The sequence below is a fragment of the Schistocerca gregaria genome, chromosome 1 (assembly GCF_023897955.1).
Source record: "Schistocerca gregaria isolate iqSchGreg1 chromosome 1, iqSchGreg1.2, whole genome shotgun sequence".
NCBI classification, from domain to species: Eukaryota; Metazoa; Arthropoda; class Insecta; order Orthoptera; family Acrididae; genus Schistocerca; species Schistocerca gregaria.
The window spans coordinates 965,878,300-965,891,470 of NC_064920.1; the positions used below are offsets into that span (position 1 = coordinate 965,878,300).

General features: G+C 40.9%; 1 protein-coding gene across 1 annotated transcript in view; it reads right to left on the minus strand.

The window, feature by feature from the left end:
• Window positions 1-332: 332 nt before the first annotated feature.
• Window positions 333-13,171, minus strand: part of LOC126310439 (lachesin-like) — a 1,054,486-nt gene continuing 1,041,647 nt past the window's right edge. The window contains exons 11-12 of the mRNA XM_049992112.1: window positions 2,441-2,521; window positions 333-567 (exon numbers count right to left, since the gene is read on the minus strand). Coding sequence (XP_049848069.1) covers window positions 398-567; window positions 2,441-2,521 — 251 coding nt within the window. The 3' untranslated portion in view covers window positions 333-397. The remainder of the gene's footprint in view (window positions 568-2,440; window positions 2,522-13,171) is intronic.

The window sequence follows — 13,171 nt, forward strand, 5'->3', positions numbered from 1 at the left end:
CGTCATTATAGTTTAAGTTCTGAATTAACCCATAGAACTGGGGTATGAAGTGTCGAATCTGCCACGTTCGGGATATGATTTGAATTGTGAACCACATACATCTTTTTCTACGTCCAATCTTACGATTCCATCCTGAAAGAAGTCATACCGTATCTTGAAGAATTATGTCATAAAGCATCGAATTTGCCTGTAGCGAGAAGTGCTTTGGGTTGTGGAACGTATACTTGTTGTCCAACAACTTTCTGACGATTTCCGTTCTACAGTAACTCGTATGACACTGTTAAAAGGACAAGGAGTGCGGGCTTGTTGTAAATAATCTGGATAAGCGCATGATTTGGGAGACTGGGTTTATTTTACAAAAGTTGTACAGTGGTTATGTTGTAGACGTGGAGGTCCATCACCGCAGCAGCAGTAGCTGCAGCTGCAGAGCGAGAACGGCGTGTAGCGCGGGCAGCGCCCCTGGCGGCAGGCAGGTGCTGTCGCTGTGGGACCTGGCGCCCAGCTCTCGGGGACCGCGCGACGGCTGAGCCAGGTTGTCCGCCGCGCCGCCAGCGCCGTCCCCGTACTCTGCAAGAGTCCCACGAGATGCAAACTATCCCATACAAAACACCAAGAAAATGGAAACTAAACTTTACGAGACTCACAAAGAGACCTTATGGCCCTGGATCTCTTAGATTTTTTTTTAGCACGTCTACATCTACATCTACATAGATACAGTGCAAATCAAATTTAAGTGTCTGCAAGAGGGTTCATCGAACCATCTTCATAATTCTCTATTATTCAAAAGTCGTAGAGCGGGCGGAAAGAACGAACACCTATATCTTTCCGTATGAGCTCTGATTTCCACTATTTTATCTTCATAGAATTTGAAGCTCGGTACCCGGCGGTCGATTTCGCAAAGTAGTAAGACACAATTTAAAAAAATATCGAGAAACAACGCCATTAAAAAGTGAAAGATTTCCGAGCACAGACATACAAACGTCTGTACAGGGGGATATAACAAGAACACACATTTGGTGCAGATATCTTCATCTAGACGAATGTTATAATTCAAACGGTTTCCGAAATATAACGCAATTAACTTAGGTTTGCTTTTGGGCTGGTGGTATGCACGTTTTACTCACCTAACCTTATTAACGCTTTATCCTGTCCAACCTACCGCGTTGTTTCAGCCTCTGTGCTCGGAAGGTCGTTCCGCCATTATACTAGCCCGCCGAAAGCATGACGGAGCGCCTCCATACTTAACCAGGCGTGTGAAGGAACGTCTAAACCACACGTACTCTAATCACTAGATTGGTCTTGGTAGTATAATTAGCTGGCCAGCAAGACTGCCCGACCTTACGCCACTAGCTTTTGTTTACGGGGTTGTATGAAATATGAGGCGGGCAAACAGAAGGTCGCATCATGGACGCTGCTGCCCTCATTTGGGTACATTCAGGGTCACTCAGACAAGCAACACCACATGTTGTCCCAAGTGTGCACAAATGCATTGAAGTTGACTTGGAGACCCTTGGACATTTATTGTGAACTGTAACATGACGAGCACGATAATGTTTAGAGGTGAATGTGAAACAAATACGTATTTTTCGATTGATACTCTGTAAAACGCGTGCTGTAAAACGCATGATGTAATGTTGTCCTAGTGTTGTACGTGCGTACATGGGTGAAGCTGGCAATGTACCGAAGAAGGAAACCATTCGGAACTCGGCATATATCCATATGAATTTTTTTACTTCAAGTGACTTAATGTCATATCACTGAATAATGAACAATACTTCTGAGACACCGTGTACCAATTGTTTCATTTTAAGAACAAGGCATTTTACAAGCACGTATAATTTTTTAATTTATTCTCATGAGACTAGTAATTAAAATTAATATACGTTATTTTTCTAAACATTCTTTATTCAATAATTGTTAAATATGGAATTAAAATAAAAATGGGAAAAGTTGCTACAAACGAGATACGAACTAGCGATTTTACGACTGTAAAATTATTATGCTATGCTCTCAGCTATCGGTGACTGTATTAACAAGTTCGAAATGTTTTGTACTTAAGAGCGCTCGAAAATCAAATTGCGCCATATTGCTTTAAGATCGTACTTTGACCCTAAAATTCTATAAGCAAGAAGAAAAACAGAGCTAGCTCGAAAGGCTCATGAACAGGACCTGCAAGTAACAGGTGCCAAGAGTTTTTAACCCAGAACGACTAAATCATAGCAATCACGAATGGGAAAGTCTGATTGGCTATCTGAGTTAGTAGAGTGTAGCACGATATTCGCAACGTATGGGTTCGTCTCAAGAGCACAGAGACAGAGAGAGAGAGAAAGAGAGAGAGAGAATTACATTCTCAGTATTAGCGAAGTGTTCATCTGTGACCCTCCTTCATTCCGCTTCGGCTTTGAAACTGCTACCCACTGCTGGTGTTGTGTCAGCTTACCAGAGTCCCTCCACTCTTCGCGGCCGAACACGCCCAGGACGCGGCTCTCGGCATCCGCAGCTTCTCCAGAACCCACCAGTCCTGCAACAAAGCCAGAAGTCAGGCAGCACAGTAAAACTCAAGGTGGCAAAACTACTCGTGTACAAATGAGGGCAACCTTATTGCAGCTTAAAATTTTAGAAAGCATTCTTTCAATGGTGATTCGACGGTGATCGGTATGAGATGTTAAAGTCCAGTAAAATAGCCTCGATCGCAACACATATTTACTATCGTTGGCAGCCGATTTCCGTCTATAATTTAGACTAATTTCAGGTCGTAAGCACCATGATGGCGGCCTGCATGAGACTTAATGAGACTTAACATCTGAGATCATCAGTTCCCTAGACTTAGGACTACTTATACCTAGCTAACTTATACCTAGCTAACCTAAGGACATCACACACGTCCTTGCCAGAGGCAGGATTCGAACCTGCGATCGTAGCAGCTGCGCGGTTCCGGACTGAAGCGCCTAGAACCGCTCGGTCACAGCGGCCGGCTCTTGCTCCAGCCACCGCCACCAGCCGCCATCATGACGCTTACAGCCTGAAGATTAAATTGTAGACCGATACCGGTTGCCACCATAATAAACATTGTTGTGATCGAGAATTGTTATGCTGAATTTTAATCGTCATTGCAGCTATAATATCACGTAAAACAAGTTTCCCGAAAGATAATGCGTAGCACATATTTGAAAATTAGACAAATTATAAATACAGAGAGAAGAAATGTGAGCGCAAATTTTTGATGCAATAAGAAACAATGTGGAAGCTAAATGAGGAATCAATGATGTGATATATTAAAATAACAACAAAAACAAGACAAAAGTTTTCGTTATTTGTGAAGGGTGAACAATAACTATCCGAATAATAGTTCTTCACGTATCTCTGGAAAAGTAAGCTGGATCGGACAAGTAAAATAAAATTCATAGCTGCATAAAATAAAGCCAAAAGAAGCAGCAGAAAGACATATTTTCAGAAGGAAAATGTTCAACAGAAAGATCAGAAGACAGAAGTAGATTATGTGTGAAGTGGTCCGACGGAAAAAACAGGTGTGGTGGAAAGAACAGGAGACGAAAGGAAAATGTGAAGCAATAGAAATTGTCATATGGTCCATAGTGGCCAAAATAGAAAACTGAAATAAAATTGCTACGAACGTGCTTTGTTTTAATATAACAATAATAAAACACTCTGCCAGTTGCAATGTTTTCTTGCATAGCACGACGGGTTTGTAAAATCTATTTCATTATCAAATAAATATGTTTTCACTGGTATTTTGGATGATGTTTGCGTTTGAGATTTTCCGCCTCTCTTGCGCTGTAGACGGCTTTTTGTGGTTTTACTGCAGTCAGAAAATCAGACAAAATGGATCTGTCATTGAGAATTTTGCTGCTTCCTTTTTTTGGTGTACAAAAATTTTCATCTTCTCCATCCATTGCATGTGTTTCCTGGAAGTGATTAAATATCTTATGACCTCCTTCTATGTTTGAGGATAGATGTCCAGTGTTTTTATGTGAGTTGCTAACCAGTTCACAAAATCAACCGTACCAACACCTAAAAACACTCTCCATCACTTCCAGAAATCACATACAATCCTTTTAATAGAGTATCTGCAAATTTTTGTACACCACATTAAGCACGAAAAAAATTCTCAGTGACAACGTAGACAGAGACTCACTTAATTTCTTCAAGTGTTTCTCCCATATATAATAACTAAAGAAAATACGTAAATGTGTTCATTCCTTAATACATTTCACTCACTATTTGCAACAAAATGGTATGAAATAAAATATGGTCCTTAAACAAACATTTAAATAGCCAGTAAGATAAAATTGCAATCCATGAAAAATGCAGCTGCTCTTATGGTATCCAAACTCTTCGCGAAGCTATACTGTCGTAGTATCTTCATACAACACAGAAACAGTGTGAGTGATGAGGTTCATTTGAGTGGATTTCTTCATGCTGAAAGAAGCACAGCACCAATAACTAGACATAAAAATACTATTTTCTATCATTAACCCATACTAAACCACAACATACATTATTTCCATTTTTCCTATTGCAGTAAACCGCAAAAAGTCGACTGCAGGGAAAGAGAGGTCGAAGAACAAACACGCAAACATAGTCACATATCAATGTACTTATTTGCCCGTGATAATTCGAAATTCTATCATTTAATTCATCTATGTCGAAGTTGCGGGCTTTAGAAAAAGATAGATTTGTAAAAAAATTAAATTAATGCTCTATTTTATTTATACGCTATACAACTTTCCGTCCATTGCGGGAGATGTAAAGTGCATACTTGCAAACTGTTTCAGCATATCGATATTCAGGAATGAGTCAGACTATAGCTAGGGACATACTAATTTCTCTGGAGTGGTAGTTCATCGAAAACGACAACTCTTAAACGCCTAATGCCACAGCGATTGTTCCTTTTAAAGGAAAACATGTTAGCTAAACAACAATATCACTGTTACCTCCTGCAACACAATCACAAATAGCTCCTCGTCACAACATTTCCTTCTGAAAATAGAGCCATTCCATCAACTATGGTAATCGATCGTAATTTATCTTCGGTTAATAACAGTGATCAGTAAGAAATGGTCACGATCTTCTAACTCTCTAAGCAGCGTTATCAGAACGTACAATAACTATAAAATGTTCTGCACACGCCATTAACAGATTTTAACGTTTATATCTATAGGGGAATATTTTGATGTTGACGCTGGTGGAAACGTGTTGGTCTGCTATTGGTTACGTGACCTTTTCGTTCTTCCTAGAACTGTTTCGCATTATCTGGTGGGTTTTTAACCTTTCTGTCTTTAGTGACATCGTTATACATTGCTATTTATTTGCATATTTCATTTTTATTCTTATTTCTATTCTTCTTATAGATATCTCACTAATGTTATTAGAAAAAGGTACTGTCATTTTTATGGGGAAAATACATAGACAGTTAATTAATGTATACAGTATGATATTACACTGTCCAGAAAATAGTACAGGAATTCAATATTTAATTTAACTTGCTACCAGAAAGAGAAAAATGAGTAAAAGACGAAGTGAAATGTTTTCGTTACCATCTTCCTCGAATTTTTACAATGTTTATTATAGGTTTACAGGATTTTTAAAAAGTAACTAATCTTCTTCTCAGAATCTGCGTACATATTTTTTACGAAATATAAAAATAAATTGTAACAGGTTTTTCCCCCTTGCCTAGATTCCCTGCAGATATGTATCGTCACATGTCTCTTGAAAACTTTCACAAGAATAATCAAGATATTTTAAAGCCTAAAATTACATTTTGACATATTCTTTTTAAATATAACACTAAAAATCCTACTGAAATGAGGGATAAAAAGCTATCAGAAAAAATCTGAGAAAATTAATGGCTAAGCAAAATTAGTTCTTTTCTTCCTGGTTAAACATGAAACAAGTTTAGGATGTGTTGAGTGACGAAAATAGTACTTTGAGGCGTAGAGACACAGAGCTTTTCTTGCATTCTGCGGAAGTGGAAAATGAATCAGTACCTCTTAACTGTCATGAAGGAGGAATAGAAACGTATGAAGAAAACGTCTTGGTACAACTTAAAACAATGAAAAATATAATTTTATGATAAAAATTCTAAAACATTATAAAGGGTGTACCACGTTGTCGAGGTACCTTAAATTAGAAGTTGAACGACGGTTTCGACAAGTTGCTCTAAGCAAAGAGGCATGGTCAGTTTTCGTAATGTTTTAGTTTTTCGAGTTTTTAAAGTAACTTAGGTGATGCGTGTGGTCAGGAGAAAACTGACCTGTTTATAAAAGTTTCATCAAAGTCATAAATGTGATTCGACATTTGAATATTTTTGGTCTACTCCCATAATGTCCTAACTTTTCCATAAAGGACTTCTTTTACTTTTCCTTATTTAAATCATTGAAGACACAGTAATACGGTTGCTCTCTGACTGATGCAGTATATTTCTTTAACAGCCAGTAATTATTTTTTTAATTCACAACATTCCTGTTATTAGTCTAGAACCACTTTGTTAAAATAATCCGTGTGCGATACCTCTCTTCTTCAGGGTCTTGCAAGGTCTGTCCTTACAAAATGTATTCCTGTGCAGTCACGTGGACAATGCAGCTCTATTTTTGTCTTTGAGGGAGGACTTCGGAAACTATCACAGTAAAAGGAACTCCGATGTTCGTCCACAAAAGTGCTTCATCTCACCACGGGCTCGTCGTCAAAAACAGCGTTGCTCTTCAGCTTCTTCTGTTGAATGCACATAGTACTTCCTCCTTAGTAGTACTGATTGTAGTCCTGCATTGTCTCGTCTACAAAAAGTTAATTCCTCGTATGGCGATATTACCACGGCGTCATAGTTTGCATAGTCGATATTTATACTACGTTGCTTCAGGCAATCCTGATAAAAGAAAAGCCTATGCTCTGTCATGCGACATCCAATGTTAACTCCGAGACTTCGTATTATTTCGATGGAGCACGCACACTCCATCGTCAACGATCGATTGTATGCGATCGATTGTATGGGATTGATTTTGTGCTACTGCTAGAAGAGCATTCTTGGTGGCAAGAGGGCTATTTCAAAAATAAAGAAATAAACACAAAATATACACTGCCCAGTTAAATTAATGCGAACACCTCTCAAAGACCTGAATGACCTTATTTTGCAACGCCGTTCGCTGAGAGACGTACAGATCGACAGGGATGTGGAGTTATGTTGACTCCAGTAGCGTGGCCAGCTGTGTTAGGTTTCTCGGTTGAGGATCCATGGCGCATACAGACCGATCGAGGTGGTCACGGATTCTCGATCGGGTTAAAATCTGGGCAATTTGGTGGCCAGGACAGTACGGCAAACTCATCCTGGTTGTCTTGGAACCACGCACGTACACTGCGAGTTGTGTGGCACGTTGCATCTTCCTGTTGGTTGATGCTTTCGTACCGTATGTAGGGGTGGACATTGCTCCCAAAGATAGATGCAGACTTTTGTTGATCCATTGTGCCTTCAAGAATGGCGAAATCACTCAGGGAATGCCACAAAAATATTCCCCAGACTACATTGCCGCCTCTCCGGCTTGAACTCTTTCGGCGATTGTTCGGCTTGCCTGCTTTCAAGCGCTTCACCTCGTACATGTCAGCGGCCATGTGTGTGATGGAGCATAAAACGTCAATCATCTGATAAGGTTATCTATCGCCAGTTACTGGACGTCCAGTTGCGATACTGACGAGCAAAAATCTATCCTTCACCGCCGATGAACAACAGTCAGCATGTGTGCATTAAGTGTAAATGCCGTGTGACTAGGGCGTCCCGTCGGATAGACCGATCGCCGGGTGCAAGACGGAACTTCGGCGACTTGCGTGACGATGGGGAAGAAATGATAATGATAAGGACAGCACAACACCCAGTCCCTGTGCGGAGAAAATCTCCGACCCAGTCGGGGATCGAACCTGAGACGACAGGCACGACACTCCGTCGTGCTGACCACTGAGCTACCAGGGGCGAACATGTGTGCATTAAGAAAGCGCCCTCTGCAGACGACCATCCGCACAAAACGTTCACTGAGAAGTCGTTGAGTAGACGCTGTTGGCAGGGCCGTGGTTCATCTGGGGGGTCAGTTTCTCACGGTTTGCACATCTAATTGCCCGTAAACATCTCCTAGGCCGTAGTTCACCCCCGTCATTTATGGCCTGAGGTGTACAGAAGTTGCCTCGACGTCAGTTTTGAATAGCGCCATTTTGCCATGCACCAAGGCTACACGTGAAAAGTTCACAAACTTCGCAAGCCAACGATCAAGCCCTTTTGGATGTCAGATAAATAACTCAGTTTGCGCATTACAAAGAGTGTACTGTTTTCTGCGTCCCCCGACACGCTTGATATACCCTGCACTACCAGCGGTGCCACCTCCCGTCTGTAAGTGGTTACTGCACTGAACATCGGTGGTGTTCACATTAATGAGACTGGGCCGTGAATTTTCGCCTCCGGTATTCCTTGTGTGACGTAAAATGTAGTTGTGCTGGCTTCCGTAATCAGTGATTATTAACAAGACAGCGCCACCGGTCGAAGGCGAAAGACCGTGACTGCGGGGCCAAACTTCAATAGAAAGACGGCTTTATGTTATCTGTAGTCTGGTTCCCCAAACTTTACTGTTGCAAGAAAACAATCCTCAGGGGTAGAAACTTACATCTGAGAAACTACGTAAATATTTGGAGACGTAACGCACATGGTAGCCAAAAATAGTGAACAACAAAAGGTGCGAGCTATCAGGCCAATCCGAGACAAACCAATGGCAACTCCTCCGCTTGCCAGCTAACTCAACAGATTCTAAAAAATGGTTCAAATGGCTCTGAGCACTATGGAACTTAACTGCTGAGGTCATCAGTCCCCTAGAACTTAGAACTACTTAAACCTAACTAACCTAAGGACATTACACACAAACGTGCCCGAGGCAGGATTCGAAACTGCGACTGTAGCGGTCGCGCGGTCCCAGACTGTAGCGCCTAGAACCGCTCGCCCACTTCGGCCGGCCAACAGATTCTAATACGCTATACAGCGCAGTACTAAGAGCACAGTTTATTTTTTTATCAAATGGTTCAAATGGCTCTGAGCAATATGGGACTCAACTGTTGTGGTCATTAGTCCCCTAGAACTTAGAACTACTTAAACCTAACTAACCTAAGGACATCACCCACATCCATGCCCATGACAGGATTCGAACCTGCGACAGTAGCTGTCACTCGGTTCCAGGCTGCAGCACCTAGAACCGCACGGCCACTCCGGCCGGCATAAGAGCAAAAGATCAAGAGAAAGGTGCACAGACTGATAGATACAAACGTTCTCTCTTACTGTTCAACCTGCACATCGTAGAAGCAACGGTGGAAATGGATGAAGCTTAAGGAATTCGACTAACATTATGAGAAAGAAATCCAGTGATAAGATTCGTTGATGACGCTGGTAGCCTCAGGTGAAGTGAAGAAGAATTACCAAAACTGTTCAATGAAATGAACTGTCCAATCAGCAGAGCATGTCGACTGGAAGTAAACAGAAAAGTTAATAAGATTAACGGTAAACTTAACATCGAAAGTAGGTAGACAAAGATAAAGAAATCTGATGTCTTGGATGTAAGATAGCTCTTGGCGGATGAAGCAGTGAGTAAGTCCCGTGTCAAGTGGCTTTGTACCTAAACGCGTTCGGACACAATTATTCAGTAGCGTAGTAGGATAGTAAAAGGACACAGTAAAGTAAACCGTTGTGCAGCAACCGCCACTCTGATTAAAGAATAAGGGTGTCAGTGAAAAGGCACGAACATTCTTTATTTAATAGGGTTCACTTCCAAAAATGTTCAAATGTGTGTGAATACCTAAGGGACCAAACTGCTGAGGTCGCTAGACTTACACAATACTTGAACTAACTTGTGCTAAGAACAACACATACACACCCATGCCCAAGGGAGGACTCGAACCTCCGTCGGGAGGGGCCGCGCAATCCGTGACATGGAGCCTCAAACCGTGCAGCTACACCGCGTGACCGGTTCATTTCCATTGCACACAACACAGCAGTTGAACGCGACCGTCAATTGACCTGTATTTAAAAACACAATCTATAGCTCGCTCGTTCTCTCTCAGTGAGATGCTAAATAACTTGTCTCTGAACTAAATTACTCGTTGAATATCAGCCAGTATTACTTGATGAAATGGAAACCTAACTTGATTTATTTTGAATACTAGAGAAAACATTATGTGGCGAATTGCCGTGTCATCCCGAAAGAACAAACATTGCAGTTGCGAAGGTCATTACAGAGGTACTAGACGTAGCAGTACAATTAATATAGAATTGAAGCTCAATGCATCCAAAATTCAAGTTGCTCTTGTTGTTTATTCAAGGCTTATTTACCGGAAAATTTCGAGATACGCTAACATTAGGTCAAGCATTACCATTAGAAACTGTATATATTTCTTGAGGCAACATATCTCACTGTGCGCTAATTACCGAGAGTATATTCATCCAGTATTTGAGAGTGTGTGACTTGCAACTTGCAATGCATAATTCCAAATATTTACGAAAGTTTTTCTTGATGACGCCCCGAAAAACGGCTGAAAGGAGACACGTTTATCGCATAATACGTTTCCGCTCTCCATGCAGCATCAAACATGACGTATAGATTCACTACTTCTTTCCTAGTAATTCCGTTCGCAACATATTTTGCAGATAGTATCTACATACATTGCTAAATATACATGGAAAAGAACATCGTTTTGTGAGACACAGATGCAGAGATGCGACACACGGGAGTTCGATTCTTTAAAGGATGGGAGAAGATTTCACTAGTACCTATTAAAACAGCAATAATGTCTGCCTTTGTTCTGTAAGTACTATTTACACAATTAAGTGTCTTCTTTCCCAACAGGCCTTCCTCAATTTCAGGGTTCAAATGGCTCTGAGCACTATTGAACTTAACTTCTGAGGTCATCAGTTCCTTAGAACTACTTAAACCTAACTAACCTAAGGACATCACACACATCCATGCCCGAGGGAGGATTCGAACCTGCGACCGTAGCAGTCGCGCGGTTCTTGGACTGAAGCAACTAGAACCGCTCGGTCACTGCGGCCGGCCAATTACAAGGGCCCCTATTTGGTGCAGTCTATCTGAAGTTTCTACCTCAGAAACAGCTATGTGACTTTTATACACCCATCTTTTATCTTCCACTGCCAGTATGTTTTCATTAATATTTGCGTTAGCCATACTACTCCTTACGTTATTGTTATTATTCGTTAGTTATTATTTATTATTCCAAAATGCGTTAATCAGTTCGAGCCTTGTTTGAAACCGTTTTTAATTCAATTATTTCATATTCATCAGATTAAAATTTTCATTGTTCATTAAGTAACTGTAATGAAATAAGTATTATATGTTGGAAACATGCTATGTTGTATGAAATTAAACATCGTACACAGAAGGATGTGGTAGCAGAGGAAGAGTCTCTGCACAGAATGTGTGAACTAAATACAGTGAATCGTATAAGCAGTGATGAGAGCTTTTTTGTGTCGAGTGCGCTGGGGAACGGGTGAATAACAAGGAGAGCTGCCGATCCATCACACATGACGCGGCAGGACGGGTGCGAGTAATTCGTCACGCTAGGCTGCGCTGCAGGTCGATCCACTGCGACGCCAGGTGACGAAAACAGCTGACTGTCGCGCTGGCGACACACGGCTACGTGGAAACTGCGACAGCTGAGCGCTGCGCCAGTGGCGGGTGGCAGAGTGTTCTCCTTTTTTTATTGGCTTTCGACTATTGCAGCATACGGTCTGCATATAGCTAATGAATCGCAGGAATTTTATCGCAAGTTACTGTATTTTCTATTAGCAATTTACTGTATTTTTCAGTAGCAGAAATACAGTTTCGTAATAAGTCTTCGTCTATGTAGACTACATAAAATAATGAAACATTTCAAGCAAAACAATGACAGCATTGACAGCGACATCAGCGGCCGTTTTACGTATAAATCGTCCGAAATAACAGTGGTCCAGCCGGGCTAAGTGGCCGAGCGGCTCTACGCGCTTCAGTCTGGAGCCGCCCGACCGCTACGGTCGCAGGTTCGAATCCTACCACGGGCATGGATATGTGTGATGTACTTAGGTTACTTAGGTTTAAGTAGTTCTACGTTCTAGGGGGCAGATGACCTCAGATGTTAACTCCTATAGTGCTCAGAGGCATTTTTTAACAGTGGTCGAAAGGAGTGCGACCCTTGAGGCTGGAGATGTTTCAAATTTTTGTTGACGAATGCTAAATTCCGAATATATATTGCTTGCTTGTAAGTCGTCAATCTTCTTATTCTTCTTTTATCATGGTCTAGACCAAAGACCTGTTCCGTTTTGTAAGTACCCAGTCATCAGTTTCTTGGTCTTATTTTGGATATTGTACCTAAGGCTTAAAGGCTTTTTTTACTAGCCTTAAATCTGACGTTCTTTGTAGACGTTCTAGCCAGTTTTCTCGATTATACTTGATCTTCTCGTTTATACATATATGTCAAGCTCCGGGATTTTGCCTTCATTTCTTAGTTCATCTAATCCTGTAAAGCCCTTAATTCCATTTAGAAATTTCAGTTGTGCCGCTGGATTCTGCTTTCTTGTTTGTTGGTAACTGACAAAGTTTCACTTCCAAATATCAATTCGGGGGTGGCCATTATCTTACAGAGCTTGATTTTTTTGTCTTTTCTGACTTTATTTGCCGATGTTCTGTTGATCGTTCCTCATATCATTTAATATTTCTCTTGCTTGTTGTCAATGTGGAATTCTTTCTGGTAGATTATAATATTGCCCAGGTAACTGAAGTGACTAACTTGTTAAATGGTTTTGTTTCCCGTTATAATCTTGTTCGCCATCATTTTTGTCCCTCTGAAAGACATCATTTTTGTTTCTGGGATGAATACTTTCTTATTACATTCTTTAGAAATTTTATTGCCTATGGATGCATCTCAGTAGCTATGTCTCACTATCCTGCACAATTGCAGCATCGTCTGCAGAAGGTATCGTATTAAAAAATACGTCATGTGATAATCTCATGTTCCATATTTCAATCAAATTTTCAATGTAGTAAGGTGGTCGAATCATTTTGGTTTTCGTATGTTATCTTATCGATGTTCACGCCAGAGAGAGAGAGCAAGTTACGTTACTGTTGAATAATCTTTGATCTTTTCG